The sequence below is a fragment of the Antennarius striatus genome, chromosome 24 (genome assembly GCF_040054535.1).
Source record: "Antennarius striatus isolate MH-2024 chromosome 24, ASM4005453v1, whole genome shotgun sequence".
Classification (NCBI taxonomy): Eukaryota; Metazoa; Chordata; class Actinopteri; order Lophiiformes; family Antennariidae; genus Antennarius; species Antennarius striatus.
Window position 1 is genome coordinate 6,368,631 of NC_090799.1, and position 25,421 is coordinate 6,394,051.

Consider the following 25,421-nt stretch of genomic DNA (forward strand, 5'->3'; position numbering starts at 1 on the left):
CCCCTCGTGTTGGTGGGGGTATCGCCACGGTAACCTGGTCATAGATGACCTCCTTCACACACACTAAGCGGTAGACTATGATCAGAATGATGGATGGATCCGGCGGTTTGTTTCCCCTCCGCCTCTCTGCTGGTGTGAGGAAGACGATGAGCTGCAGACAAAAGGATGGAGGGATGGCGGGGAGGAGGAGAGAGGGGCTGATGGATGGCGAGGAGAGCGGGTCGATGCCGTGAAGGCGAAGGAAGAGTAGAGCAAATATTGTGTAATTAATCATTTCATCGCGGTTTGATATGCGTGCGGCTGCCGTTGAATTATCAGCAGACATTAACATGCCTTCATCCTTTCGTTCGCGAGCAGGGTTCCTGAACGTGCCTGTTGCTATGGCAACCTCCTCCTCCTCCTCTCTCTCTCTTTCCCTGCAACATCTAAATAAAATCTGGGCTATTTATAGAGCAACATGTGAGCTATAATAATTGCACATGCCTGCATGTGAATGCAGTCATCAAAACAAACCACAGTATATAGATTCTATACGCCCACCCCTGCAGCGACGCATCTGAGCGGCGTCCTACCGCCAGGGCTGGGCGCTGCGTGTCCATCTGTGCATTAAGTCCTCTTGGGCATCTATGAATTTTTATTTATTTTTTTTGCAATGTATTTTTAGCTTAAATCCTTGCACAGATAGAGAAAGTCTCGGCCGTGCGGTGCGTGTCAGATGTTCCCGGCGCCGTTTCATCTGTCTCAGGTTTATCTTGTCGGTTGATGGAGAGCGCTCTCCAGGCTGCCTGATAAGGTCTATTAGAATACACAAGGACCAAGATACAGAATGTCTGCCTGTCAGGACACAATAGCTCTCCAATGGTGGGGCTCATCCTCCCCGCCCCGGGTCTATTTCATGGTTGAAGAGATCGCCTTCAAAACAAAATCTATTACAGCCTGCTGATAGCTGGCTAGAACGGGAGACAGGAGAACCCGTTTTGGACCGTCGTGCCTTTAAAAAATATAAAACACTCCTCAAAGCCTTTGCACGTACATCAAATTTGCTGACTCTTTGTGGTTTCGGGCTGGGATCCAGGGATGACAGCCTAAATCTCTTGTTTGTGTTGTGGGATGAAGAGGTTTAAAAAGCTCCTGGAATAGATGCCAAAGGCTGCAGTGCAGCTAAATGTGCAAGCGCGGCTGAAATCAATGGGTTCCCAGCGTGGGAGAATAAAGTCCCAAAGGGTAGGGAGCTTCCTGGAGATGGTGGGGAGTCAGGTGGAGCCCAGCCAGAGGGGAGATGGGGGTATCTGTTAACGGAAACATCGGTTGAGGGGGAGGAGGGGGGTTGCTTCCAGCAGGCCGGGGCATTGCTGCAGCAGCGTTCAACAGATGAAGCTGATTTAGAAGTTAGCAGCTCGCTATCAGCGTGCAGCAACCGTGATAGAGCAGCAGGGGATAGGAGGTGTGTGTGTGTGTGTGTGTGTGTGTGTGTGTGTGTGTGTTAGGGTGGGGGGGGGCTCCTTTCTCAGTGGAACAACACACTTAAAGTTTAAAGGAACACAACTACAACTACTACATGGGAACTCTTCTGTTTGACACGAAACCCGTGAATTTGCCGGGAACTATCTTAGCATAAAGACCGGAAACAAGGGAATACAGATTAAAAGAAGGTTTTAAATGGTGCAAAAATGGTACATTAATCATGTTTGATGTGTTTTATGGCAAACAAAAATTAAATAAATACAAATATTTCAGAATAAGAGCGTTCCTGACTCAAATAGTCTTGCTGAAGGTATGTGTTCATTCAGGTTTTGAGGGAAAACTTCTTTTTTTTTCTTTCTGGTATTCTGTGATTTATTTTAATTATAATATGTCTTCTTGGGCATGTACTGATAATCGATCTATTATATTTAAATTGATTGATTGTTATTATTGTATTAAACTGTCAAACCCTCCTGAATGATCTGTTCTCTGTGGCTGATCGGCTGGGAAAAAAAAAAAAAAGCAAGAAAAAAAAAACACGCCCCAAAAATGGAGGAAGCCCCGCCTCCCTCCGTGGGGTTACCATGGTAAACAGCGTGACGTCACGTCAGAAGGAACGCCGGCTATAAGTATTGGAGGGTCTGCAGCGGCGGCTTGCGAGCTCGGATGTACGTTGTGAAGGAGTGACACGTGCTGGAGGAAAAAAATATATAAAAAAATACACAAAAAAATACCCCCACCCGGGAGTTTTATGTTGTTTTAGTGTTTTTATTGTACCGATTTTAAGGTGGATTTTTGTTTGACATTTTTTTAACTGAAGGTGGAAAGTCTCTACAGCCATGGGGAGAGGAGTGAGTACATTTAAATTTATATTTAACTACTTGCTCAAACGTGGTGCGAATATATATATATATATATATATATATATATATATATATATATATATAAAATTTTATATATATGTAAATATTTACACCTGCGGCGACATTAAACGGGTAAAAGTGTTAAAATACGTCTTTGTTTGTTTTTGTTTTTTTTGTTTGTTTTTTAACTGAAATGCCGCCGCTTCAAACATCCCTTTGATGACTTCCGTGTTTTTACCGCCTCTGGCGCGCGACACCTCTTCAAATCCTTTGATCGAACCAACTTTTATCGACCAACTTTCCGCCGCTCCCGCAGACGCTCCCGGTGCGGCCGTGCATTCGGTTACGTAACGGGATGTTCTCCGGCGCCCGGGGATGTCTCCCAAGTTTTAACGGTTTTAACGGCGCTAACGGTTTTAACGGTTGGCGACGAAAGAAGCCGTCGGAGTGAAAGCGTGCGCCGGCAGCGTCAGCCGCGTTTTTAAAGAGGCGGAAAACTCCCGGAATATCCCTTCCTGCTCCGCAACCGGGTGACATGTGTGAGCTGGCGTTCACAACGGAACGAACACACGTGTTCCGACTATATCTGCTGGGGATCCGGGTCCAGATCCGGGTCCGGGGTTTGTGCACCAGGGTAGAATCTTGACGTTTTACACGTCCAAAATAATGACATCATTGGTTTAAAAGTGCGCTGGAAAGCGAGTCAACGCCAGCGGTTTGCAGCCGGGATGGATCGGCGTAAATGTATTGATCGGCTGGGAAGTTGTGCACGTCTTCATTGATCTCCATCTGCTCAGGGGCGTCCCGTCAAACGACGAGTGATGGGAAGCGATCGGGTGTTCTGGTTCCGGTTTTTTTTTTTTTTTTTTTTTTTGGGGTGGGGGGGGTCTGGGATGGAGCTGCACCCTCACATCAGCGCCGCCACACCCTGCCATGCTGCGCAACAAACACTCATTACAATGCAGCCTGCGAGGGATGGAGCGTCGCTGGAGGCAAAGAGGAGAGGAAGGATGGACGAGGAGGGGGGTGGGGGGGGTGTGGAGCAGAACGCCCCCCCCCCCCCCACTCTCCGCTCCTCGGCGGCTGCCTCCTTTCTTTTTTCCTCCCATACAACATGAAAGCCGTGCCCTGCCCCCATCCAACCTCCCTTCCTACCCTCACCCCGACAGTCATCCTCGCCCCCCCCCCCCCTCTTCTCCTCTAATACATTCAGCGCTGGTGGTGGTGGGGGTGTGTGTTTATGTTTTCCCAGTTTTCCCTTGCCGTTTCAGACACTTTCCCTCGTCTCCTCATCATATCGGTATCTCAGCGCGATCAACAGCAGGGGGGCTGAGGGGGGGGGGGATGGATTTATCTCCTTACAGAGGGGGAGGAGGCGATATTGGGGGGGAGCACCAGTTGCCGCATTACCACCCTAGAGCACCTCCAGCAGGGAGGAAGGAGGCGAGGCTGTAAACGGATGGAAAGCGCCGCATCCGTCATCCGTTGGATGAACTTACGGCGTTTCAGGACTTCTGGAGGATGTCTGAGTGACCCCCCCACCCACCACCACCACCACCACCACCACTGAGTTATTGATGATTTAAAACCCTTCTGGTGAAGAATCTGCCCCCCCCCCCCCGTCGACAACAGAATGTTTTATGCACAACTTCCTGCACGCGGGTCGCCATCACAACCACAGACTGCACAAATCTGACATGTCAGGGTATCTCTGACACCAGTGCATGCTGGGATGCCATGATTTTGAAACCAGTCGTCAGCTGGTGGTTTTGAGTTGAATTCAGGGTGTTTAGTTCGGCCCCTCCAGCCAGGACCCGTCCTGCCGTATTGTGGGCTACCGGGGGCACCGCGGCTGCACCTTCACATCCATTCTTCACAGCCTGTTTGCCTGCCCTTCTCTCTGTTTCTGCCTGCTCCCCGTCCCTTCTCCCTCGGAGGACCGAACATTCCTTCCGCTCTGCCGTCACGGCGTATTAACCGGCGCTTTTGTCACACGCCGCCTCTTGTTGGTGATATAACGCAGTGTCCTCCCTCTCTCACCCCCCCCCTTCACACTCTCTCCATCTGCACTGCCCTGGTTGTTTGTTTGCCTCCCCACCACCCCCCGTTCCCCTCGCATGCCATCGCTCCCTCCGTCCCGGCCTGTGTTTGGCTAAGCAGCTTGAGCCGTGAGACTCCGCTGTTTGAACCCTCGCTCCAGAGCCTGTTGCTCCGCAGAAGTGGAACATTTGCATCAGAAATAACAAAGTCGGAGCCAAGTTTGTCCACCAGGGAATACGACACGGAGCGCCGTGGCCTGGATCGGGGGGGGAAGTTGAAAGAGTTTCCAGTTTATTGGAGAGAAGTCGGGAGTCCCAATGATCGAATTTGCTGCTGGTGTCTGAAAGTTTTCACAAAAATGTGAAATGTTTGCTCTTTCTAGCTTCTTGAATGAAATAAATGGCAATTTCTTTCTCATTTATTGTATAAATTTAGGTTCTGGACTGAAAAAGAAGTAAATCGATGAGTAGAAATTGGATCATCTTTGGATTCATCGGCGATGAAATGTTAAAAGTCAGGGGAGTTCTGCGCGTCGCCCTGCGATGGAAAGGGGCCTCGGAGGAAAAAGCAGCGATTCATTCATTCATTTGTTCTGCTTGGGGGGCGGGGGGGCAGGGGGGGTGGGGGGGGACTGGAGGTTCGGTGGGACGTGAAGAGCGTGTTAAACGAACACACTTTCTCCAACACGAAACCAGCGGATAAAAGAGGACAGGGGGCGAGATCGGGGTCGGGGGGTGGGGGGGTACAATACTTGACTTTGTCCATTCACATATCACGAGAGGTGTGGCGGCAGTTGCTGGTGGCAACCGGCAGAGTGTGTGTCTGTGTGTGTGTTGGCACAGTTGAATGAGCAGCTTGTGTATCTGGCACCAGGAAGCAGCGCTAATGGGAATTCAAGTCAGCTCAAACTGTTGGCTTTAAAATATGCGACAGCTCAACCGAACCCTGTCCTGATGCCCCCAGGGGCGCTCACAAATACCCCATTTGCAGGGGGTTCCATTGTCCCGATTCTGTGTTTCTTTATAATGGACAGAATTTTACGTTTTCTTACTCAAACTTGATGTTTTTATGTCTGGAACGTTTCCGATTCTGTGTTTTTGATGCACGGAGACTCATTGTTTCATCACTTCTGAAGCCCCCCGTTTCTGCCTCGCTTTGTTCCGCCGTATGTCGACCTCCTCCAGGCGCTGAGCTTCCTCGCTCTCCGGCAGGAGAACAACGTCTATTTGTTCATTAGCGCTGCGTGAAAACGGCTCCGGCTCCGCATCATAATCACGTTAAAGCCTTATTGGTGCCTCGCCGGAGCATCTCGTGTGATGATTAGTGGAAGCAGCTGGGATTTTGAGCCGCGTGGCGATGCTGCCAGATCTGAGAATATGTAGACTATGATGTCATGTGCATCCCACCGCCAACGCCGGCGTGAGCAATCTGGAAGAGATTTCAAGACCGAGATGCAACAAAAAGGGAATGAAAGCGGCGACCAATGACACCCGGTTCGTCTTCCCCTAAAGAGGTTGTGTGCTTGCAGCTGGGGGTATTTTTAAAGAAGCTTATCAGGGAAAGGGAGCAATGATTGTTTCTTTCAGATGAGATCAAAATAAAGCCATGCAGAAAGGAACTCTGGGATTGGTGGAGCAGAACGAGGCAGGGATTCGAACCCAGACAAGGAACCTGGTGTAGTTTGCTTTTAGGTCAAAGTTGTGGTGTTGATGGCTCCTGGTGGGGCCCCCAGGGGTCCTGAGGCCGGGATTCGGCCAGTGTTTACCCAGCTTCTCCAGCCAGGGGAGGCTGGAGCAACAATAACATGACCTGGGATCGCGCCCCCCCTGCCCGGCTCTGGTAAGCGCCTGGGAAACTAATGCAGCAAGTAGAACAGCGTTTAGCATGTTTCCATAGCTGTGGGCAGGACGTCCATATTTGGTCGCGGAAGTCACCTTCGTTTTCGACACACTCCGTTAGCAGCCCTGCTAACATGCTAACACCTCTGATCCTTGTGTAGCGCTGCATTATTGATGAGCCTTAACTGCTAATCAATGTTAGCTGCCAGAGTTACCATCTCCTGTTTCCTACTTGCAATACACACCACAGGTTGCTCTCTCCCACACACACACACACACACACACACACACACACACACACACACACACTTTGCCAAAGCGATGCTGTTGCAGCCACTAAATGCTAACGTCAGCGTGATAAAGAGCTCACACACTGATGCCTTTACATTATATTTTGTTAGTGTGTTAGCATCCTAATGCATGCTAATTAGCCCCAAAGGAGCTCAATCTCATCCAGACCAGCCATGGAGTTTTGCGTCTCTGTTGCCGTGACAACAACAAGCACATTTGTGATGTCATGAACTCGATTTTATCGCGTCATTGAAAAGGGAGCAGCTACAAAGACGCCCGTTTGTGACGCTTGTGGTTTCTATCCGATTGGGGTCGAAGCTTCTCGATCCAGGCGACGACAGGTTCAGCCGTGATGTCACCACGTTCAGAGCGTTTTAACCGTTTCCTCGTCTGTTTTCCCGGCGTTTTCCAGGAAGGACGTGAGCAGTATGAGCTCGCCGCCACCTCGGAGCAGGGCGGCAAGAAGAAAGGGAAGGGAAAGAAGAAGGAGAAGGACATGGACGAACTGAAGAAGGAGGTGGACATGGTGAGCGTGCTCCTCTTCCTCTGCACCAACCTGTGAACGTCTCTTTGTTGTTGAAAGGTCGACACACACTGATGTAAATGTCAGTCACACACACACTCATGGCGTCTCTTCGTCTTTGTGTCTTTGCAGGACGACCACAAGCTGACCCTGGATGAGCTGAATCGTAAATACGGGACGGACCTCAACAATGTGAGTGAGACTCTTTTCAGACAGGGTTCCCTCCCCGCCCGGCGCCTTAAACGGCGTGCAGCTCAGATTGTGCCCCGCCCCCCTTCTCCTCATGCAAATGTGCTCCTGGTCATGCAGGGAGATGAAGGAGAATGGTTAATCAGCGCCTCTAAACGGGGGTCTGGGAGCGGCGCTGATGAATAATTCATCTCCTGATTTCATTCAGTCCAGCTCGCCATGTCTCCGCCCCCTTCTCTTACTCCTACCTGCCCAATCAAACCACCCCGTTTCTCTGTTGATGCTGCGTTGCTAGGCGACTAGCGGCACCCCAGGACTTCGGTGTGTGTCAGTTTGCGTTGGCTTACTGCAGGGTTGGTCATGTGACTCTCCCCTCAGGGTCTGACCAGCTTGAAGGCCGCTGAGATCCTGGCCCGGGACGGTCCCAACGCCCTCACGCCCCCGCCCACCACCCCAGAGTGGGTGAAGTTCTGCAAACAGGTAACATCTGATTGGTTGTCGCTCCGCTGTCTGTTAGGTGGTGCTCCTTTGTGAGCGACTTCCTGTTCCTCCTGCAGATGTTCGGCGGGTTCTCCATGCTCCTGTGGACCGGCGCTGTCCTCTGTTTCCTGGCCTACGGTATCCAGGCTGCAATGGAGGATGAACCGGCCAATGATAACGTGAGAAACCGATACAAGCCATGCCCATCGGCGACGGTTTCCTCTCGGTTAATCGAAACCTTTCCTTCCAGTTGTACCTGGGCGTGGTGCTTTCTGCTGTCGTCATCATCACCGGGTGCTTCTCCTACTACCAAGAGGCCAAAAGCTCCAAGATCATGGACTCGTTCAAGAACCTGGTCCCACAGGTGCTCCCTTCAGTTGCCATTTATTCCAGTTTTGTACCAAAAATCACATAAAAACAGGATTAAAGCATGTGCAGCTATTGTTCCTGTCACCGTGTCACCTCTTAATTGTGGTATGCTAATTCAATCTTAGCCTCTTTTGTGCTACGAAAACAATCGAGCCCCCTTGAAACTCATTATCCCTGCTGAATAATTTAGAGGATTTTCAGAAACCGTTTTCATTAGCGTGAAACGAGCTTCTGTGTCTGCCTCCGTCGCATCTCGTTCTTCTAGCAAGCCCTGGTTGTTCGCGACGGCGAGAAGAAGCACCTGAACGCGGAGGACGTGGTGGTGGGAGATCTGGTGGAGGTGAAGGGCGGCGACAGAATCCCCGCTGATCTGAGAATCATCTCCGCCCACGGCTGCAAGGTGCGTTACGTGACCACAGCGGCTCCACCGGCGTTGGTCGGTGTTGAACCTCTGGGGGCTTGTTGCTCTGTTCTCAAGTCTGTGACCCAGTTTGTGTCCTGAACTCAAGTCCCGACCCAGAAGGAGCCCGTATCCCATCAGTCACCTGTCTCCGCCTCATTTAGCTGTCATGTGACCTGAATCTGTCACCTGCCTGCAGCAGCAGCTGTAACCGCCATAAAGCAGTCACGTCTGTGTGTTTGTGCTTTGCTCCTCAGGTGGACAACTCTTCTCTGACCGGCGAATCAGAGCCTCAGACTCGTACTCCAGACTTCTCCAACGAGAACCCACTGGAGACCAGAAACATTGCATTCTTCTCCACCAACTGTGTCGAAGGTACGACATCAGGTTGGGTCAAAACCTTCCGGCAACCACATCGATGGGTTCCTGACTTTTCTTCTTCATCCTCGCGACAGGAACCGCCCGCGGCATCGTGATCAGCACCGGCGATCGCACTGTCATGGGTCGGATCGCCACTTTGGCCTCGGGACTTGAGGTGGGACGCACACCCATCTCCATCGAGATCGAGCACTTCATCCACATCATCACCGGCGTGGCCGTCTTCCTCGGCGTGTCCTTCTTCATCCTCTCGCTCATCCTGGGATATTCCTGGCTGGAGGCCGTCATCTTCCTCATCGGCATCATTGTGGCCAATGTGCCAGAAGGTCTTCTGGCGACCGTCACCGTGAGTCTGGGTGCATCTTCGTGTTTTAAAGACGCCAGAACCACCCGCCCTCCCTCTCACCTGAGCTGTCCACCTGCAGGTGTGTCTGACTCTGACCGCCAAACGTATGGCCAAGAAGAACTGCCTGGTGAAGAACCTGGAAGCCGTGGAGACCCTGGGCTCCACCTCCACCATCTGCTCCGACAAGACGGGCACCCTGACCCAGAACAGGATGACGGTGGCCCACATGTGGTTCGACAACCAGATCCACGAGGCCGACACCACCGAGAACCAGAGCGGGACCTCCTTCGACAGGAGCTCCGCTACCTGGGCCGCCCTGGCCAGGATCGCCGGACTCTGCAACCGCGCCGTCTTCCTGGCGGAGCAGAGCAGTGTTCCAATCCTGAAGGTATGTTTAACCCTTTAAGTTCCTCTCCACCAGATCTGAAGGAACAACCAGAGGCCGAACCAGCATCATTGAAGTGTTTCTAGTGGTTTCCACAGGCTTGTTTTGCAGCTCCTCAGTCACCCCCGGGGGGGGGGGGGGGGGCAGACAAACACTTATCACCCCCCCACTCCCCTGCCCCTCCAACAGCAAACACCCAGTTGTAGCGACGTCTCCTGGCTCCTAGAGTTTCCCTGGAGCTCGGTCTGGTTTCCACCGTGTGTTAATAACCAGTCAGCGTGTGTGTGTCTGAGTGTGTGCTTGTCTTAATCACCTGCTAGAGGTCTGGCTGTAATTACCAGTCACCCCCCCCCCCCACTGCTCATTATTTCTGGCTCAGTCACAGTTATAGAGTGAGGGTTGGGTAAACACGGTAACAACGCTGGAAAAATATAGAACGAATTAGCATTTAGCTTCCCAAACGGATATGTGTGTGTGTGTACACATTATTGTTTCACGATGAGCCATCTCTGATTAGCGGCGTCCCCTCCCCTCCCCCCCCTCCAGAGGGATGTGGCGGGCGATGCCTCCGAGTCGGCGCTGCTCAAATGCATCGAGCTGTGCTGCGGGTCGGTCCAGGAGATCCGAGAGAAAAACCCCAAAGTGGCCGAGATCCCCTTCAACTCCACCAACAAGTACCAGGTATGCAAAAGAAGTGGATTGTGGGAAATGACGTCTCCTTGAAGAACATATATCCGACTCTCCGTTTCGTATCCGTCCTCTGCTAGCTTTCCATCCATGCTAACAGCGCTCCTGAGAGGGAGACCAGACACCTCCTGGTGATGAAAGGAGCTCCAGAGAGGATTCTGGATCGCTGCTCCACCATCATGATGCAGGGCAAGGAGCAGCCTCTGGACGACGAGATGAAGGACGCCTTCCAGAACGCCTACCTGGAACTGGGCGGTCTGGGGGAGAGGGTGTTGGGTGAGGACGCTGCTGCTGGGACGGATTTTGTCACGCAGGAACGAAACCCCCTGAATGCATTGTTGTGTTCTTCTCCCTGCAGGTTTCTGCCATTTCAACCTACCTGATGACCAGTTCCCAGAAGGCTTTGCTTTCGACATGGACGAGGTGAACTTCCCCACAGAGAACCTTTGCTTCATCGGCCTCATGTCCATGATTGACCCGCCTCGAGCTGCTGTGCCAGATGCCGTAGGGAAATGCAGGAGCGCCGGAATCAAGGTAGGGCTGCTCTTCCTGTTCCTGCGTCTGGATTGCTCCACGGACGACTGACCCATCGCTTTCCCCAGGTCATCATGGTCACGGGTGATCATCCAATCACAGCTAAGGCCATCGCCAAGGGCGTGGGCATCATCTCCGAAGGCAACGAGACCATCGAAGACATCGCCGCGCGTCTCAACATCCCCATCAACGAAGTCAACCCCAGGTAGTGGCCTCGAAGAGGGGGCTCCGGTCCGTCAGGCAGCACCGCCTCTTTAACCTCACGCCTTTCTGCCCTTACCCCCCCCAGGGACGCGAAGGCCTGCGTCGTCCACGGTGGAGACCTGAAGGACCTGTCCTCGGAGCAGCTGGACGACATCCTGAAGTACCACACCGAGATTGTGTTCGCCAGAACCTCGCCGCAGCAGAAGCTGATCATCGTGGAGGGCTGCCAGAGACAGGTAGGACCGCCCCAGAGGGGGGCGTGGCTGCGGTGGGGTGGAGCTTGAACAATAGCCTACCCCATGCATATTAACGGTGGTTTGTTCTCCACATCTCATCCAGTCGGGTATTGAGGTCGTGTTTCAAACGTTTCTCCGTTAGCCATGGTTAAATGGATTTGCAGCGTCAGGTTGGATAAATTGCGGTCATTCATTTAAATAATGGCAGCGAATGCATTCTCGAGCACAAACGCTCCACACCTGCAGCGAGCGGTGCAGGAAACGATCCGATTCGCCGTCATCACGGAAAAAACACTTTAAACAATCAGAGGGAAATCCCATGGGCCTGTCATCTGAACCCGGCGCGCGATGCGTTCGCTGACATCCAAACAGCTTTGCTTCTCGACTGATCTCACGTCTGCCTCTGCGCTGCCGCCTCCGGGTCGTCTGCTCCATCACACCGAATGGAATTCACCCCGAAACCCTTTTGGAATAAGGCTTTTTCTTCCAGAGTGGGAAACCGTTTGGTTTGCTCAATTCGCCGCGGCGTTTGTCATCAGCCAATGCCTTAAATGTCACTGTTGACCCTCCGTGCGTCTGCAGGGAGCCATTGTGGCCGTGACGGGCGACGGCGTCAACGACTCTCCCGCTCTGAAGAAAGCCGACATTGGCGTTGCCATGGGGATCGCTGGGTCTGACGTCTCCAAGCAGGCCGCTGACATGATCCTCCTGGACGACAACTTTGCCTCCATTGTTACTGGAGTGGAAGAAGGTGAGGGGTCGTGTCTCGCTCCCGTGGGCTCAAGGGTATGTGTGAGATTAAAAGCGAGTGTTTATTTCCTCCTCAGGTCGTCTGATCTTTGACAACTTGAAGAAATCCATCGCCTACACCCTGACCAGTAACATTCCAGAGATCACGCCCTTCCTTCTCTTCATCATCGCCAACATTCCTCTGCCCCTGGGAACCGTCACCATCCTCTGTATCGACCTGGGAACCGACATGGTAAAGATCGGAGAGTGTTCCGGCGCTCCAACGTGAAGTAGCCCTATCACTGATGGCCCTTCTGCCCTTCCTTCCAGGTCCCCGCCATCTCCCTGGCGTACGAAGCAGCCGAGAGCGACATCATGAAGAGGCAGCCCAGAAACCCCAAAACGGACAAACTGGTGAACGAGAGGCTGATCAGCATCGCCTACGGGCAGATCGGTGAGTGGGTGGCGCGGTATCACGCCACGAAAATAGTCTCTCGCCGATACTGAGCTGGAGCGATGGCGTCTTTCCTTACTTGGGTTCGACGCCAAGAATAGTCTTGACCTTCTTGAGTGCGAGCGTCCATCCGGGTTGTGTTGCAGGTATGATCCAGGCACTGGCGGGTTTCTTCACCTACTTCGTGATCCTGGCTGAGAACGGCTTCCTGCCCTACACCCTCCTGGGCATCCGGGTGTCCTGGGACAACAAGTACATCAACGACCTGGAGGACAGCTACGGGCAGCAGTGGGTCAGTACTGTCTTAACCTCAGCTCTCGGTTTCCAGCTCGCCCCCGTCTCACGGGCTTGTCCCCCCGACCCACCCAACAGACGTACGAGCAGAGGAAGATCGTGGAGTTCACCTGCCACACCGCCTTCTTCGTCAGCATCGTCATCGTCCAGTGGGCCGACCTGATCATCTGCAAGACCAGGAGGAACTCTGTCTTCCAGCAGGGAATGAAGTGAGCGAGGGGGGTGGGGTCTGTTTCGGTAGGCTAGGGTGGCGTTGAACTCGGGTTCGGTTGTGTTTAACCCTTTGGCTTCCCGCTCAGGAACAAGATCCTGATCTTCGGGCTGTTTGAGGAGACAGCCCTGGCCGCCTTCCTGTCCTACTGCCCCGGCATGGACGTGGCCCTCAGAATGTACCCCCTCAAGTGAGTAGCACCCCCCCCTACCTGTCTCAGGGGTCGCTGGGTCGGGTTCTCACCTCCCCTTTGGTGTGTCTTCCAGGCCCAACTGGTGGTTCTGCGCCTTCCCCTACTCTCTGCTCATCTTCATCTACGATGAAATCCGTAAGCTGATCCTCAGACGCAGCCCAGGAGGTGAGTACCCCCCTCCCCCCCCACTAGGTTGTGTTCACCCCCCCCCCTCACTGCTTCACGCCCACGTGTGCATTTGTTTTCTCTCCCTGTACGTCCAGGCTGGGTGGAACGAGAGACTTACTACTAAAGACCTGTCTGTCCCGGGGGCTCGCATCTCCTCCTCTTCCTCCACTCCCGTCTTTGCATGAATTATTGTCTTGCTGCTCGGAAATAAAATCTTAACCTCTGTGAAAAGAAAATTGGAACATGTTTTTATATTAGGGAATGCTTGATACTACTATTAGACACCTACTGAGACGGAACGTGATGATGATGATGATGATGATAAATGATCCTGCTACTAATGATGTAAACACTGAACATTGACATGACTATGCGTGCCTTGTTTCTCAAACAGGACCAATTTTATACGTGTTTTTAACAGTTACATGTTCAATAAAAATGCGCTCGAGTCAGGTCCCACCCCCGCCTCCTGTGCTCATTCAGCGTTTGTGTTTGAATCCACCCGCGGCAGAAAGACGGTGCCTTCAGGCGCCGCTCGCTGACGGGAAGACATGATTTAAATCCCCGCTGGGTTCAACGATAAGAAGTCGAGTCAAATGTAAAGCTGCAACTTCAGGTTAATCCAATACCCGCAATGCCTTAAACTGGGGTTTAGCTGGCGTTGCTCCCACGCAGCGCCGGCTGACCTCAACACGCTCACCACCACAGAAGAAGAGATGCTAGAGAATCGAAGAAGACATGAGCGGCTGATCTGATCGTCCTGCTGCAAGAACCAAACGATTTGAGCTGCAGAGTTTGATTTCTTTTTCAAAATTGCTGAGAAAAGTCGAATTGTTCAACTCCTACTGGACAGGAGGAGGATGCTGCGGGAAAACCAGGAATTACTCCAGAAGTGGAAGCTGGTGTCTGGACGTGGATCCAGTCACAGCAGCTCCAGAAAGGCCTTTAAGTCATTAATAAAACCTCACTTTTTATTTAAACTGCTGTGATTTAATTTATTTTATGATACTGAAACAAAACATGAAGAAAATCCAGAATAAACTGTGTACGCAGAATAAGAAATGGAAGAGTCCTAACTGGTCCGGACGCCCCCCCCTGTCAGGTGAGTAAATGGTTCAGTCCGCTCCAGAAGGTCCGGACAGTAGAACTTCCAGGACGTGTTTTTATTAAAAAAAAATAACATTAAATTTCTCGTTTTCGTTCCATGAACCGTTTCAAAGCCCTGCAATAATGAGAGGAAATGGAGAAAAAAAAAAAACAGCAGAAAAAAGCCGGAAGAGGAGAGAATGTGCGTCAGACCAGCTACTGGAAACTGAGCTAATGGTGGCTAACGGCTAATGGGAGACACAATCTACCTGTCAGGTGACTTTAACGCGCGTGGGCTCATTTATAGCGAATAACACTGAGAACAGATGCGTTATTTGACGTGAAATACCTCAGTGATGAATTTCAAAGTAAAAGCACCGATCATGCTGAAAAATTACTTTTGTTCAAATTGTAAATGTAACCTTAGTCTCATTCCTAAGATGCCAGAATTGTGATTTTCTTTTGCAGGTAGGTGTTTCCCTGATGACGTCACAAGGTGAGCTCATAGAGCAGTAGTGATGTATGAATGAAATGAAGCTGCAGCTTGGAAGCATGTCTTATTATTTATTATTGTTTATTATTATTGTTTATTATTATTATTGTTTATTATTATTTATCCGGGCGTCTGGTTCCACCTGGACTCTCGTCTTCCTCTCCTTCCTCTCTTCCGGCCTGTCCCTCCATCCTTTATATCTTTATAATGTCATGAACCTAATCGGATCAAAGAAGACCATCCCAGCTGAGCTCCCTCATTTAAACCAACTATCCTCTCCAGACTGGCAGGCTGACTCCGTTTGGGGTGGAGTTTAGATGAACCCGCCCCTCTTTGAGCGCCGACCAATCGCTCGGCGGCGGCTGCTAAGACTCACAATCCTTTTAGCACCCGTGTCCCAAAGTAGCCGTCTTTTCCGAGCGATTCCTGGACGGATGTCTTTGTGTCCCACTTTGTGAGGCGATAAACGTCCCGGGGATGATGGGGTTCACTGTCGCCGTGGCAACGGGCGGGTCTTTTTTGAAAAGCAGCTAATGAGCCGGGGAGGAGGGGCTCGTCCCTTTGTGGGTCTCTGTAAGACGCCCAATTGTGTTTCTGTGTTCGCTCTCCTGGGGGCTGTTTTCCTTCTCCCCATCCTCCCTCCATCTTCCATCGTCCATCCTCTCAGAGGCAGGGGGTGGGGGGGGCGGCCCTCAGGCAGAAGTTATTTCTCGGGCTACTCCAGCTGTCGAGTGCAACGAAACAAACACACACCGCAACTTCACAGATGAACAAACACCACGGCGGAAATCAGCACGAAAACTCTGCCTAATGATGAAACCGTCGGCTGCAGGGATGAAAGAGCTCAGGTCGTCGCCCAGATTGGTTTCCGATGCCGTGCTAGCTGAAGAGCTAGCATGCCGCGCCTTATTCTGCGTTTTTACGCTTTTTAAAAATTGGAGTTGTCGGACGTTGGGGGATCGAACCGACGAAAAACGAATCCGATCCCGAACTGAGAGCGTTAACCAGCGTTAACCACGCGGGTCGGCTTCCTCCGCAGCCAGACGTTAAACTCGGCTAAACAGGAAGTGCTGCCGCACTCCTGTTCATGGACTCAGCTCATGCATCTAGCTGTGATTGTGTTTTATTCGTTGTGAGATGGATAGAGCTGAATAAATAGATAGCAGGGAGCAGGTGACGGATGGGGGGAGCGAGACGTGACGAGTGGAGGGAAGATAAAAAAAATGGAAAGCGTGCATAAATGTGTGAAACCCCTCCCCCCCCCGGGGAGTGCGTTTGATTCGATTAACGCCAGATCTGAGACCGTTAATTACCTGACCCACTAAGTGTGTGTGTGTGTGTGTGTGTGTTGGAGAGCATCTGGTTTGAAGGATGCGATTATAAGCAGAACGAATTCTTTTGCACGTTGGTTTCCTTTTAGCATCAACACACTTTTTGTGATGACCGCTATAAAAAAATTTTTAAAATGGGGAATATAGAAACTTCAAAAATAAATCAGCCTCATTTCTTTTGATTTTTTTTGGGGGGGATAAGTAAATCTCAGCAGCAGCCAATCAGAGCAGAGATAGACGGCGAGGAGACAAAAGAGTGGAGCAGGTTTTCAGGAAGCGGTTTTGTTCTCCTCCAAACCGTCGACGTCATCGTTCCTGGCTCGGACATTTTCCACTGCCTCGGCCAACTCTTCATCGCCCTCCTCTTCCTCCTCAAACAGTTTGGCTGGGATGAAAGCAGCAAGTCGTTTAACACAGGATTTAAACCAGTGTGTGTGTGTGTGTGTGTGTGTGTGTGAGTGTGTGTGCATCCAGAGTGTGTGTCGAGTGCCAAAACTGGGCATCGCACTCTTGCAAACACTGTTAGCCGCTAAGTGCTAGCTGCTAGCGGCTAACTTTTACCAACCGTCTCGTCCCTAGACCCTCAAAGCGAGCTGGTCTGTTCTGGTGTGTTCCCAACCCCCCTCACTCTCCCAGCATTCCCTGGAAGCACCCCCTCCCCCCCTCCCCAAGTTAGTCACTCTCTGAAGCTAAAGCTAAGCTAACAGATACACCCCCCCTCCCCCCCAGCCTGGTTCTGTTTGCAGCTTGAAGGAGGAGGGTGTGGAAACCCCGTCTCGTTCCTGGTAGCAGGCCGACAAACCGGGTTAGCCGCCGCCGGGGGAGCAGGAAATGAGATTTGACCGCCATTTGAGCCGGGGTGAGCCCGGATTAAATCAGATTTGTGTCATATCTTGATAGCGAACCCCCGCCCCCACCCCGCCCTGCCCTCACCCCGCCCTGCCCCCCGGGGCAGTGGAGGCAGATATCGGATCAAACATCACCAGAAACGAGGTGATGGAGGTGAGGCGTCACACCTGCAGATGGGCGAGGAGGGAATGTTCCAGACGATCAATGAACTGATCAACTGCTCTAAACTTATTGATCAGTTACTGTACGAATCGTTCAGGATTTAATCCCGTATCAATCACACGTGTATGAGCACGACACGTTTGATATCCCTGCCGAAGTGGCTCCTCCCACCATACGGCGACCCCCCCACCCCCATGAGCAGGAGTGATGGATGCTCCCTGCTCGCCCCGTCATCAATACTCCGCGGCGGCGGCGGCGTGTTCGCAGTAAACACGCCACCGCGTGTGCATTGAGATGGATGTGTGTTTACGAGCGGCGGGAATCAGCTGGAGATTTATAGTCCAGGAGATCTCACCCCCCCACCTCCCTGCCCCCCCCCCAGGACCATTTCTCCTGCTTACAGGAGGCGCGTTAGCAACATCATCACACCCTGAGAGCGACAGGAAGTGTTGGAGCTGCATGCGTGAAAGGAGACGAAGAGGAGGTGCAGCCTCACCTGAGCTTCATGAGGTGAAGGAGGTGCTCCTCCTGCTTGACCCACCCAACCCCCCCCCCCCAAAAAATAAACCCAGATTATCTCCCACCAACTCAGATTAACGTCAAAGAGACGCCAAAACGTAGCTTTAGCTTCTAATGAACGATGCAGTCAGACATCGCCCTCCCATTGAAAAGAACTGCAGATGCTAAGCTTAGGCTAACAGTTAGCCAGAGGCTAAAAAAAAGGACATTTAGCTTAGCAGAATTAGCAGAAATGCACAATCTGAAATTAGGGAATCCGATGTCGGATTCTGCATAAATATCAATTCTTGTGATTTCTGGAAAGAAGAGGAGAGAGTCGTCGGCATATGTGTGCAGTCGGAGAGACGTTTAGCCCGTCGGGTAATTATCGTAGCCTCCATCTGTTAGCGAGCATATGATGAGTAGGAGACGCACGGCGCCGCCAAGAGGGGATGAAGGCAGCGAAAAGAGACGTATGAAAAAGGGGGCGGGGGGGGTGCGTGTGCGTGGCATGCATTTATGCATGAGTTTGCGTGTCTGTGTGCAGCGCGGAGGAGGGGGGGGGGGGTCAGCGGCGCTATTTATAGCAAGCTGCTTCACCTAGCCGTTAGCCGAGTCATCACGCTACGTTACGTCACCGTCAAAAACCGCGTCGGTCGCATCCCGCCAAATTCAAAGTCACGCCGCCAAAACGGGGAAGCGCTCGTTCCAAAGGGTGTCGACGCTTCTGCTGATGCTAATCGATCAAGAGGAGTATGTTTGGCTTTGAAGAGGCTTCAAACGGCCCGGGGAGGGGGCACAGTCCTCCAAAGGTGTGTTTTTTTATGTCGATGATGGTCGACTTCCTGTCACGCGTGTCAACTCGACGACTACGTTTGCTTGAAATCACTTCCTCTCAGCGTTAAACTCGCCGGACTTGGCGTGTCTGCGCGTTTGGCGGGTGTCAGTTTGCATTAGCGGCGCCGGAGGGACCGCCTCGGGCCCGCCGGACGTATTTATAGACGGCGAGCTCATCCAACATCTCCTGATGAGGGATCTCCTCATGGAGGTGAACATCTCATCAAAACCTGGGCCCACCTCCAGATCCCCCTGGAGGAGAGGGAGATCTGCTGCCATGGCAACGCCACCCCGGATGAGAGGAAGGAATATCAAGACCTTCCTTTATTTCCACATCCTCAATGTGTTCGGTGATTATTTTATATCGATCGCTTCGTGATTGACGGTTACGACAAACGCACACATCCGGCGATGGAGTCCTCTTGAAGCCGCTGATACATCTTTGTTGTTTTCCCTCCTCGGAGCCTGAATCATGAATAATAGATAAACGCAGATAGAGATGGAGAGATGAAGTGAATGTGGGAGGCATGAAAGAGAAGGGATGAGAGGTGTAGAAGAGAGGGAGGGTACCATCAGGACCCTCGGCGACGCCATGGGAGGGAAAGGTGAGGTGTGAAAGCGAGAGGAGCAAAATGAGCTGGAAAAAAAAAAAAAAAAACGAGTGGAGAAAGAATAAAAGTGAAGAAGGAGGAAGAGAGCGATGTGGTTCTTCAAACAGACACTAGCGCCGTAATCGCCTCAAACGGGAAAGAATAGCTGCTAAAATATTAAAACCCACTTTCCCTCGCCGGCATCCGTCTCCTCTCCTCCATCATCACCTGTTCTAATATCACGGGAGGTGAGGAGGCGGGGCTAATGGCCGTTAATGGCGTCCCTTCGATTTCCCTCTCACACAACATTACGGCCGATAAGATTGGATGGGAGGCCATAAACGTTATTGAGGACTAAAAGAAGGAAGCGTTAATGAAACGGGACGTTAAAGCGAAAAAAGCTCCTCAGGATTTAGAATAATTTTTACGTTGTGTAAAAAATTTAAAATAAATAAATAAATACATTTAAAAAAGCTCCAAATTTGTCTTAATTTGTTTGATTTGTGACCTAAAACGAATTTTCATCGACACGACTCTTTGTTTTCAGGGATTTTCTCCGTTAATGAATCTCATCTGTTCGTCATGAACGGATTATTATGCAGGCAATTTCTAAACAAACTCTTTAATCACCAATAAGACTTCCTCCTCCTGTTTATTATGGGATGCTGGCGTTTTTTCGTGGCTTCAAACAGACGCCGGTTCGTTTTTTTTTTTGTTTTTTTGGAGAGACATGAAAGCTTCAGTCGGATAAATTTAATTAATTCCGTCTGTGCGGCAGGAAACAGAGGGAACGTCGGCGCTCCCTCTTCATCCTGCGCTCGTTTCATCTTCCTCCTGTCGCCGGGCCAGAAAAGTGAATTCAACGCGTCTCGTCTTCATCGCTGATGTAGTTTAAAAAAGGAAAAAAGAGAAGTTGCCATAAGTACACGGACACCTCAGCATCATTCAGCATAAGTATCTAATGGGGGTCGAATTCTGTTTGTCCCATTACTTGTGGCAGCTGCAGGCCTCGCATGGTGAGCAGATCGGAGCTTCCCTCCCCCCAGCGGGGAGGGGGAGGGGGGTGAGAGCGGGTGAGGTGGGGGGTTGTAGATGCGTGTGGGATGCATTACAGATGCATGAGAAACTTGATGGAAACCGAAGGATGCAGCTGAGTCGCACGATCCGACACAAAGCCGCTCACGCATACGAGATCCGACGCACGCCAAAACACGCATTGCCAATCACAGCGCTGCATTGCAGGAGCTCCACGGCGATGATGGAACTGAAACCGACCCGCCGCATTAATGGCCTCCAAACTTTTTTGCTGAGTTATTTAAGAGGAGCTCAAAGTACTGGAGGATCATGAATCAGACTCCAGTCGATGAACCGAGCCGCCGGATTGGTGGATTGATGTTAGCCATTTGCATAAAAGTAAAATAAACAAATGCGGCGGGGTTTGACGAGGATGCGATGGGAAGGAGCGATCTGCATCTTCATCACCACTCCTCCTCCTCCTCTTCCTCCTCCACTTCCATCCATCCTCCACTGGTTTCCTCTCCTCCTGCAGGGCGTCACGCCGTTTGGGCGTTTCCATCTGCAGCCGCAGTGCAGGAAGCGGACGGAAAACCAAATGAACGGGTTCAGTTTAGTGTGTGCAAAAAAAAAAGGTTTATTCAAATCAGGTCTGATCGGTTATTGATCGGTGAGCGATAACGTGACGGCTGGCGTTTGAATGGCGTGAGGTGGGTTTGCTGATGAACTTGTTGAAGTCTGAGTGTATTGATCAGCTGGAGATGACGCCATGTGTGTGTGTGTGTGTGTGTGTGTGTGTGTGTGTGTGTGTGTGTTGCTGACAACTGCAGACAACAGAAATGATGATGAGGAGGAGGAGAGATGGAGCGATGAAGGAAGGGAGCGCACGATTAGAAAAAGAAGAAAAGTCCATCATCAGCAGGAAAACTCCCAGACTGCCGATTAATGTTGCTGCAGTGTGTGTGTGTGTGTGTGTGTGTGTGTGTGTGTGTGTGTGTGTGTGTGTGTGTGTGTGTGTGTATGTGTGTGTGTGTGTGTGTGTGTGTGTGTGTGTGTGTGTGTGTGTGTGTGTGTGTGTGTGTGTGTGGGTGTGTGTGTGTGTGTATGTGTGTGTGTGTGTGTGAGCCGTCTGCTCTGCCAGATATAATCCATTTACTGATGGCTGATGTCCTGCTGGAAGCGGAGGCCACGCCCACTGGCGGAGAAGAAGAAACCGACTCAAAGAAGGAAGAATTTTCATTTCTTTCCTTTCTTAAAAATCGCTGCTGTACCTGAGGAGACATTTTTATGCGTTGATGACATCATAAATATAAGCCCCGCCCCGTTGGCTTCACCCGCTGCAGTAAAACGCGGCTCCTCGGGGCCATAGAGCCTTAAATCTGTACATTCCTCCTCCTTCTTCGTCTCTTTCAGCTCCTGTTGACCATTAAGGGTTTAATTATTGATGGAGGGAGGAGGGAGAAACCATGACCCCCCCCCCTCCACTCCCCCCGGGGCGTTAGCGATAGCCCCGATGTCTCTATAGCGTCTGGTTCCTGAAATTTTAACTCGTTTTCTATTTTTATTTGTCCATCTGCGATTTTGAAAAGAGGCTTTAAAGTTCAGGTCCCAGTCGGGGCTCTGATGTGGGTGGGGGGAGATGGGGGGAGGGGGGGTCTGACACCAGTAAAGGAACATGACCTCTGACCTGGTGTCACTTGTTGTGTCCGACAGGAAGTCTCTCCCAGATTGCTGCAGTGGAATCAGGTTATGTAATCACCCCCCCCTCTTTGCCCCGCCACCTCTCTTTGTCTCCCCCTCTCTTAAACCCGACTGGGGGGGACGTGATGGACATGCAAAGAGCAGGACAAGCTGTTTAATGGGGGAACCGTTCAGAATGAAGCGTGTCTGTCGCCACGGAACCCGTGTCTAGGGCTCCGCCTCCTGGAGGCGGGGCTAATCCGACGGCGATTCATTTTGCAGGATAGAAAAAATGGTGCATTTCTAACGACCCGTTAATCCGGGTTTACATTTCCCCGCCTGGTGGGGAGGAATCGTTTGAACGCTCGTCACAAAGCAAAATGTCATGAATCACAGGACGGTGGCGACGACGGCGGATGTTTGCACAAAATCCAAAATGGGTTGTTTGTTTTATGAATGAATGACAGAATGAATGAGGACGTGTGCACCGCTGCTACTGTCCTGTAGCTCATCCTCAGGAGTCAGGGGGCGTCGATCAGCTGATTCCACCCCCCACCCCCACCCCCCACCCCCACAGACGGGCCGTTGCCACGGCTGCGTGACAAACTACAGAAATAGCTCCTAGCTTGGGCTCACAGCTGATGGTGAATAACAGGCTGATCTGCTGGCTGGCAGCTGCACACACAGATCAGCACAAGGCCTCTGCTGGGGCAGATTAACCGCAGGCTGCCCCCAGGTGGGGCAGATGTGTCATCCGCAGCAGAGAAACACGAGGCGTTATCAGCAAAACGCAGGAATCCGACGACAGTCGGGATCCGTTCACACCTGTGATAAATGTTACCCCCACAGACCTGAGCTGGAATCATATCCAATCGTTACACAGATTAGGTGTTCTCGTCCAATCAGGTTGGATGGAGAGGGGAAACAATCTGTGGCGACACCTGGTGGATGGTTAGTGTAGTTACACGCAAAAACAACGCATAGGTTTTAGATTTTCCACACATAGAACAGAATAAAAGTCGAAGAAAACTAAATATGTCAACTGTTGTTTTTTTTTAAAATTTGTGGGGATGGAACAAAAATAAGCTTAAACTTTGTTATTATCATTATTATTATTAAACTTTTATTACAATTATCAGAAATGAAAGATTTAAACCAAAGTGGTTTAAATAAAAACAAAAAGACATTTTACGATGAATAAAAACACAAGTGGGGAAACTTAATGGAATTTAAATTACAACTTCCGCCAACATCAATCCACGCACCACCTTCGTTCTGTCACTAGAGGGCGCCGTTGCTCTGGAAACCGGAGTTCAATCGCGAGGCCAGGAGCAGCACGTAATGTTTTTGTTTGTGTTTACAGAAGGAAAACAAACATCTGAGGTTTAGTAATAACAACTGCACTGTCCTTTCAAAATAAAAGCATGAAGGGATCCTGAGCTCTTACTGTTGAAATGTGCAGCACAGGCAGCAGAACTGGATCGAAATGTTATTCTGAATGTAATTTAATTACTCTATAAATGTAATTGGATTACTTTTTACGTCTTTTTTTTGGGTTTTGTCAGCGTTTTAATCTGATTGTTTGGGATTTAAAGAAAAATCGGCCGCCCCATGCAGGTGGTGACCTTAACTTCTTATCTCCTCCCTCCTTCCCTCCCTCCCTCCCTCCACCTGTTCACCCCCACCACCCCCCTTGTTGCAGATATTTCATTTTTCATCATTTTCACCCCCTCCCCTCCCCGCTCTGCCCCAGATGAATATTTGGCCCCCGTTCATCCACTCGGCCCCCGGTCCTCCGTCGTAATTCAATTTTTCCAATCTTCCTAATCTAAAGATTTGGTTTTCATTTTTCTAATACGATCACACTAAAAGAGGGGGGTGGAGGTGGGGGGGGGGTACAGCTGTGGGTGGGGGAGGGGGGCACCATCGAATATTACAACCTTATTTTATTCCTTGTCTTGATTAATAAGAGACTTCACCCTCCTCTTCTTCATCCCCCTCTCCTCTTCTTTCTGCTCCATCCCAGTGGACTCGAGTCCCAAGTCCTAAATCATGATGATTATTTGACTGTGGGGGGGGGTGCGGCGGGAAGGGAGGAGGGGGGTACGGGGAGCCGTTAAACCCATGATGGATTACGGCGTCCAGATTGTCGTCCTGAATGAAAGAAAATGATAAGAAGAACTCTAAAAACAATCATAAGTAGATTTAGTTCTGAAGGAGAAGCTGGGCCATAATGGGGGGGGGGTTGGGGGTGGAGGTGGGACGGGGAGAGCATTCAATCACTGGAGATCACACACACACACACACACACACACACACACACACACACACACACACACACACACACCCCGGTACTGATCTGGGACCTGCAGCCACATCTTTGTTTGTCAGTTTGTGTTATTGCTCTCCTCCTTCAAGCATGTGTGTGTGTGTGTGTGTGTGTGTGTGTGTGTGTGTGTGTGTGTGTGTGTGTGTGTGTGTGTGTGTGTGTGTGTGTGTGTGTGTGTGTGTGTGTGTGTGTGTGTGTGTCCGTCCGTCTCTCCTCCTGATCCAGTCCAGGCCTCCTTGAAGAGGAGGCGACTCTTCGTCCTCTTTCAGACGCTGCTGGAGTGGGATTAGGAGATTAGATCCTCAGGTCCCCAAACGCTGAAACTCAGATTATATTCCGGAAACATTTCTTTTAATGTGTTTAAAATCTGATTTGCAGACTTTGGATGAATGGAAGTGAATTCTCCTGTCGTCTTTAATAACCTCTGACCTTCCTCCTCGGATCCCCTGAGCCCCCCCACCCCCACCGCCAGACGCCCGTCCACATCCTACGTGCGTTCCCTTTCTGTCCTGGAGTTATTAATAGCTCCTGGAGGGGGGGGGGGCTCCTTGGTTCACTGGGGGGGTGGGGGGGTCTTAACAAAAGGACAAGTTAGACCCTGAGCTTAAGAGGCATTTATTAAAACAGCTGCTTCACGCTGTCGCCAATAACAAACCTTCACGCCGCTTCTGGCTTCTTTTTTTAGCCTCTCCGGGTCACGTTTGTGCCCCATAACCAGATCCAGCACCTGGACCCGATCGAACCGGATCTGACTCCGGATCAGAACCTGATCCAGAGTCAGATCCGGGCTGGATCAGACTGGTTCTGATCCAAGAAGAACCTCCTCCAGGATCTGAGTGAACCGACAGATGGCAAGCTGATGCAAAGGAAGTGTGTGTGTGTGTGTGTGTGTGTGCGTGTGTGTGTGTGTGTGTGTGTGTGTGTCTGTGTGTGTGTGTGTGTGTGTGTGTGTGTGTGTGTGCGTGTCCGCTGATGGGACCCCCGGCGCTCCTGAAAGGTTCTTATTGACAGCCTTAATGCCCTTATTGGACACGTGGCTGACATGCTCCCTCATGTATGACCGTTATCGTGTTTTATGAGCGTCGGCCCCCCGGTGCAATCCTATCGACCCCCTGCGGTCCAGAGGCGTGTCCCCGCTGGGCGTCGACCCGCCGTCTGGATGTCAGACGAGTTTGAAAGCTTTGATCGAATCGTCCCTAAAGTCCATGTTCCGTAACCGTCGATGCCAGCCTCCGTTCTGACGCTAATGCTAATGCTAACGCTATTTTTTTCAGCC

The 25,421-nt window shown here is 51.1% G+C and overlaps 1 protein-coding gene across 2 annotated transcripts; it reads left to right on the plus strand.

Annotated features, from left to right (window-relative positions):
* Nucleotides 1-1,331: 1,331 nt before the first annotated feature.
* LOC137591576 (sodium/potassium-transporting ATPase subunit alpha-1) lies at nucleotides 1,332-13,759 on the plus strand. 2 transcript variants are annotated; one of them, XM_068309659.1, is made up of 23 exons: nucleotides 1,332-2,315; nucleotides 6,909-7,022; nucleotides 7,152-7,211; nucleotides 7,587-7,688; nucleotides 7,766-7,867; nucleotides 7,939-8,052; nucleotides 8,323-8,457; nucleotides 8,715-8,832; nucleotides 8,913-9,181; nucleotides 9,261-9,569; nucleotides 10,113-10,247; nucleotides 10,334-10,529; nucleotides 10,612-10,787; nucleotides 10,856-10,992; nucleotides 11,077-11,227; nucleotides 11,810-11,978; nucleotides 12,055-12,209; nucleotides 12,287-12,410; nucleotides 12,557-12,702; nucleotides 12,783-12,913; nucleotides 13,004-13,105; nucleotides 13,182-13,273; nucleotides 13,372-13,759. In XM_068309659.1, the coding sequence occupies exons 1-23, from the start codon at nucleotides 2,304-2,306 to the stop codon at nucleotides 13,398-13,400; spliced, it is 3,078 nt and encodes a 1,025-aa protein (XP_068165760.1). In that variant the 5' UTR covers nucleotides 1,332-2,303; the 3' UTR covers nucleotides 13,401-13,759. The 2 variants fall into 2 exon arrangements, with proteins under 2 accessions (XP_068165760.1, XP_068165761.1); XM_068309660.1 differs by lacking the exons at nucleotides 1,332-2,315; nucleotides 6,909-7,022; nucleotides 7,587-7,688 and having other exon boundaries at nucleotides 7,195-7,211; nucleotides 7,726-7,867; nucleotides 13,372-13,758.
* The last annotated feature ends 11,662 nt before the right edge of the window (nucleotides 13,760-25,421 follow it).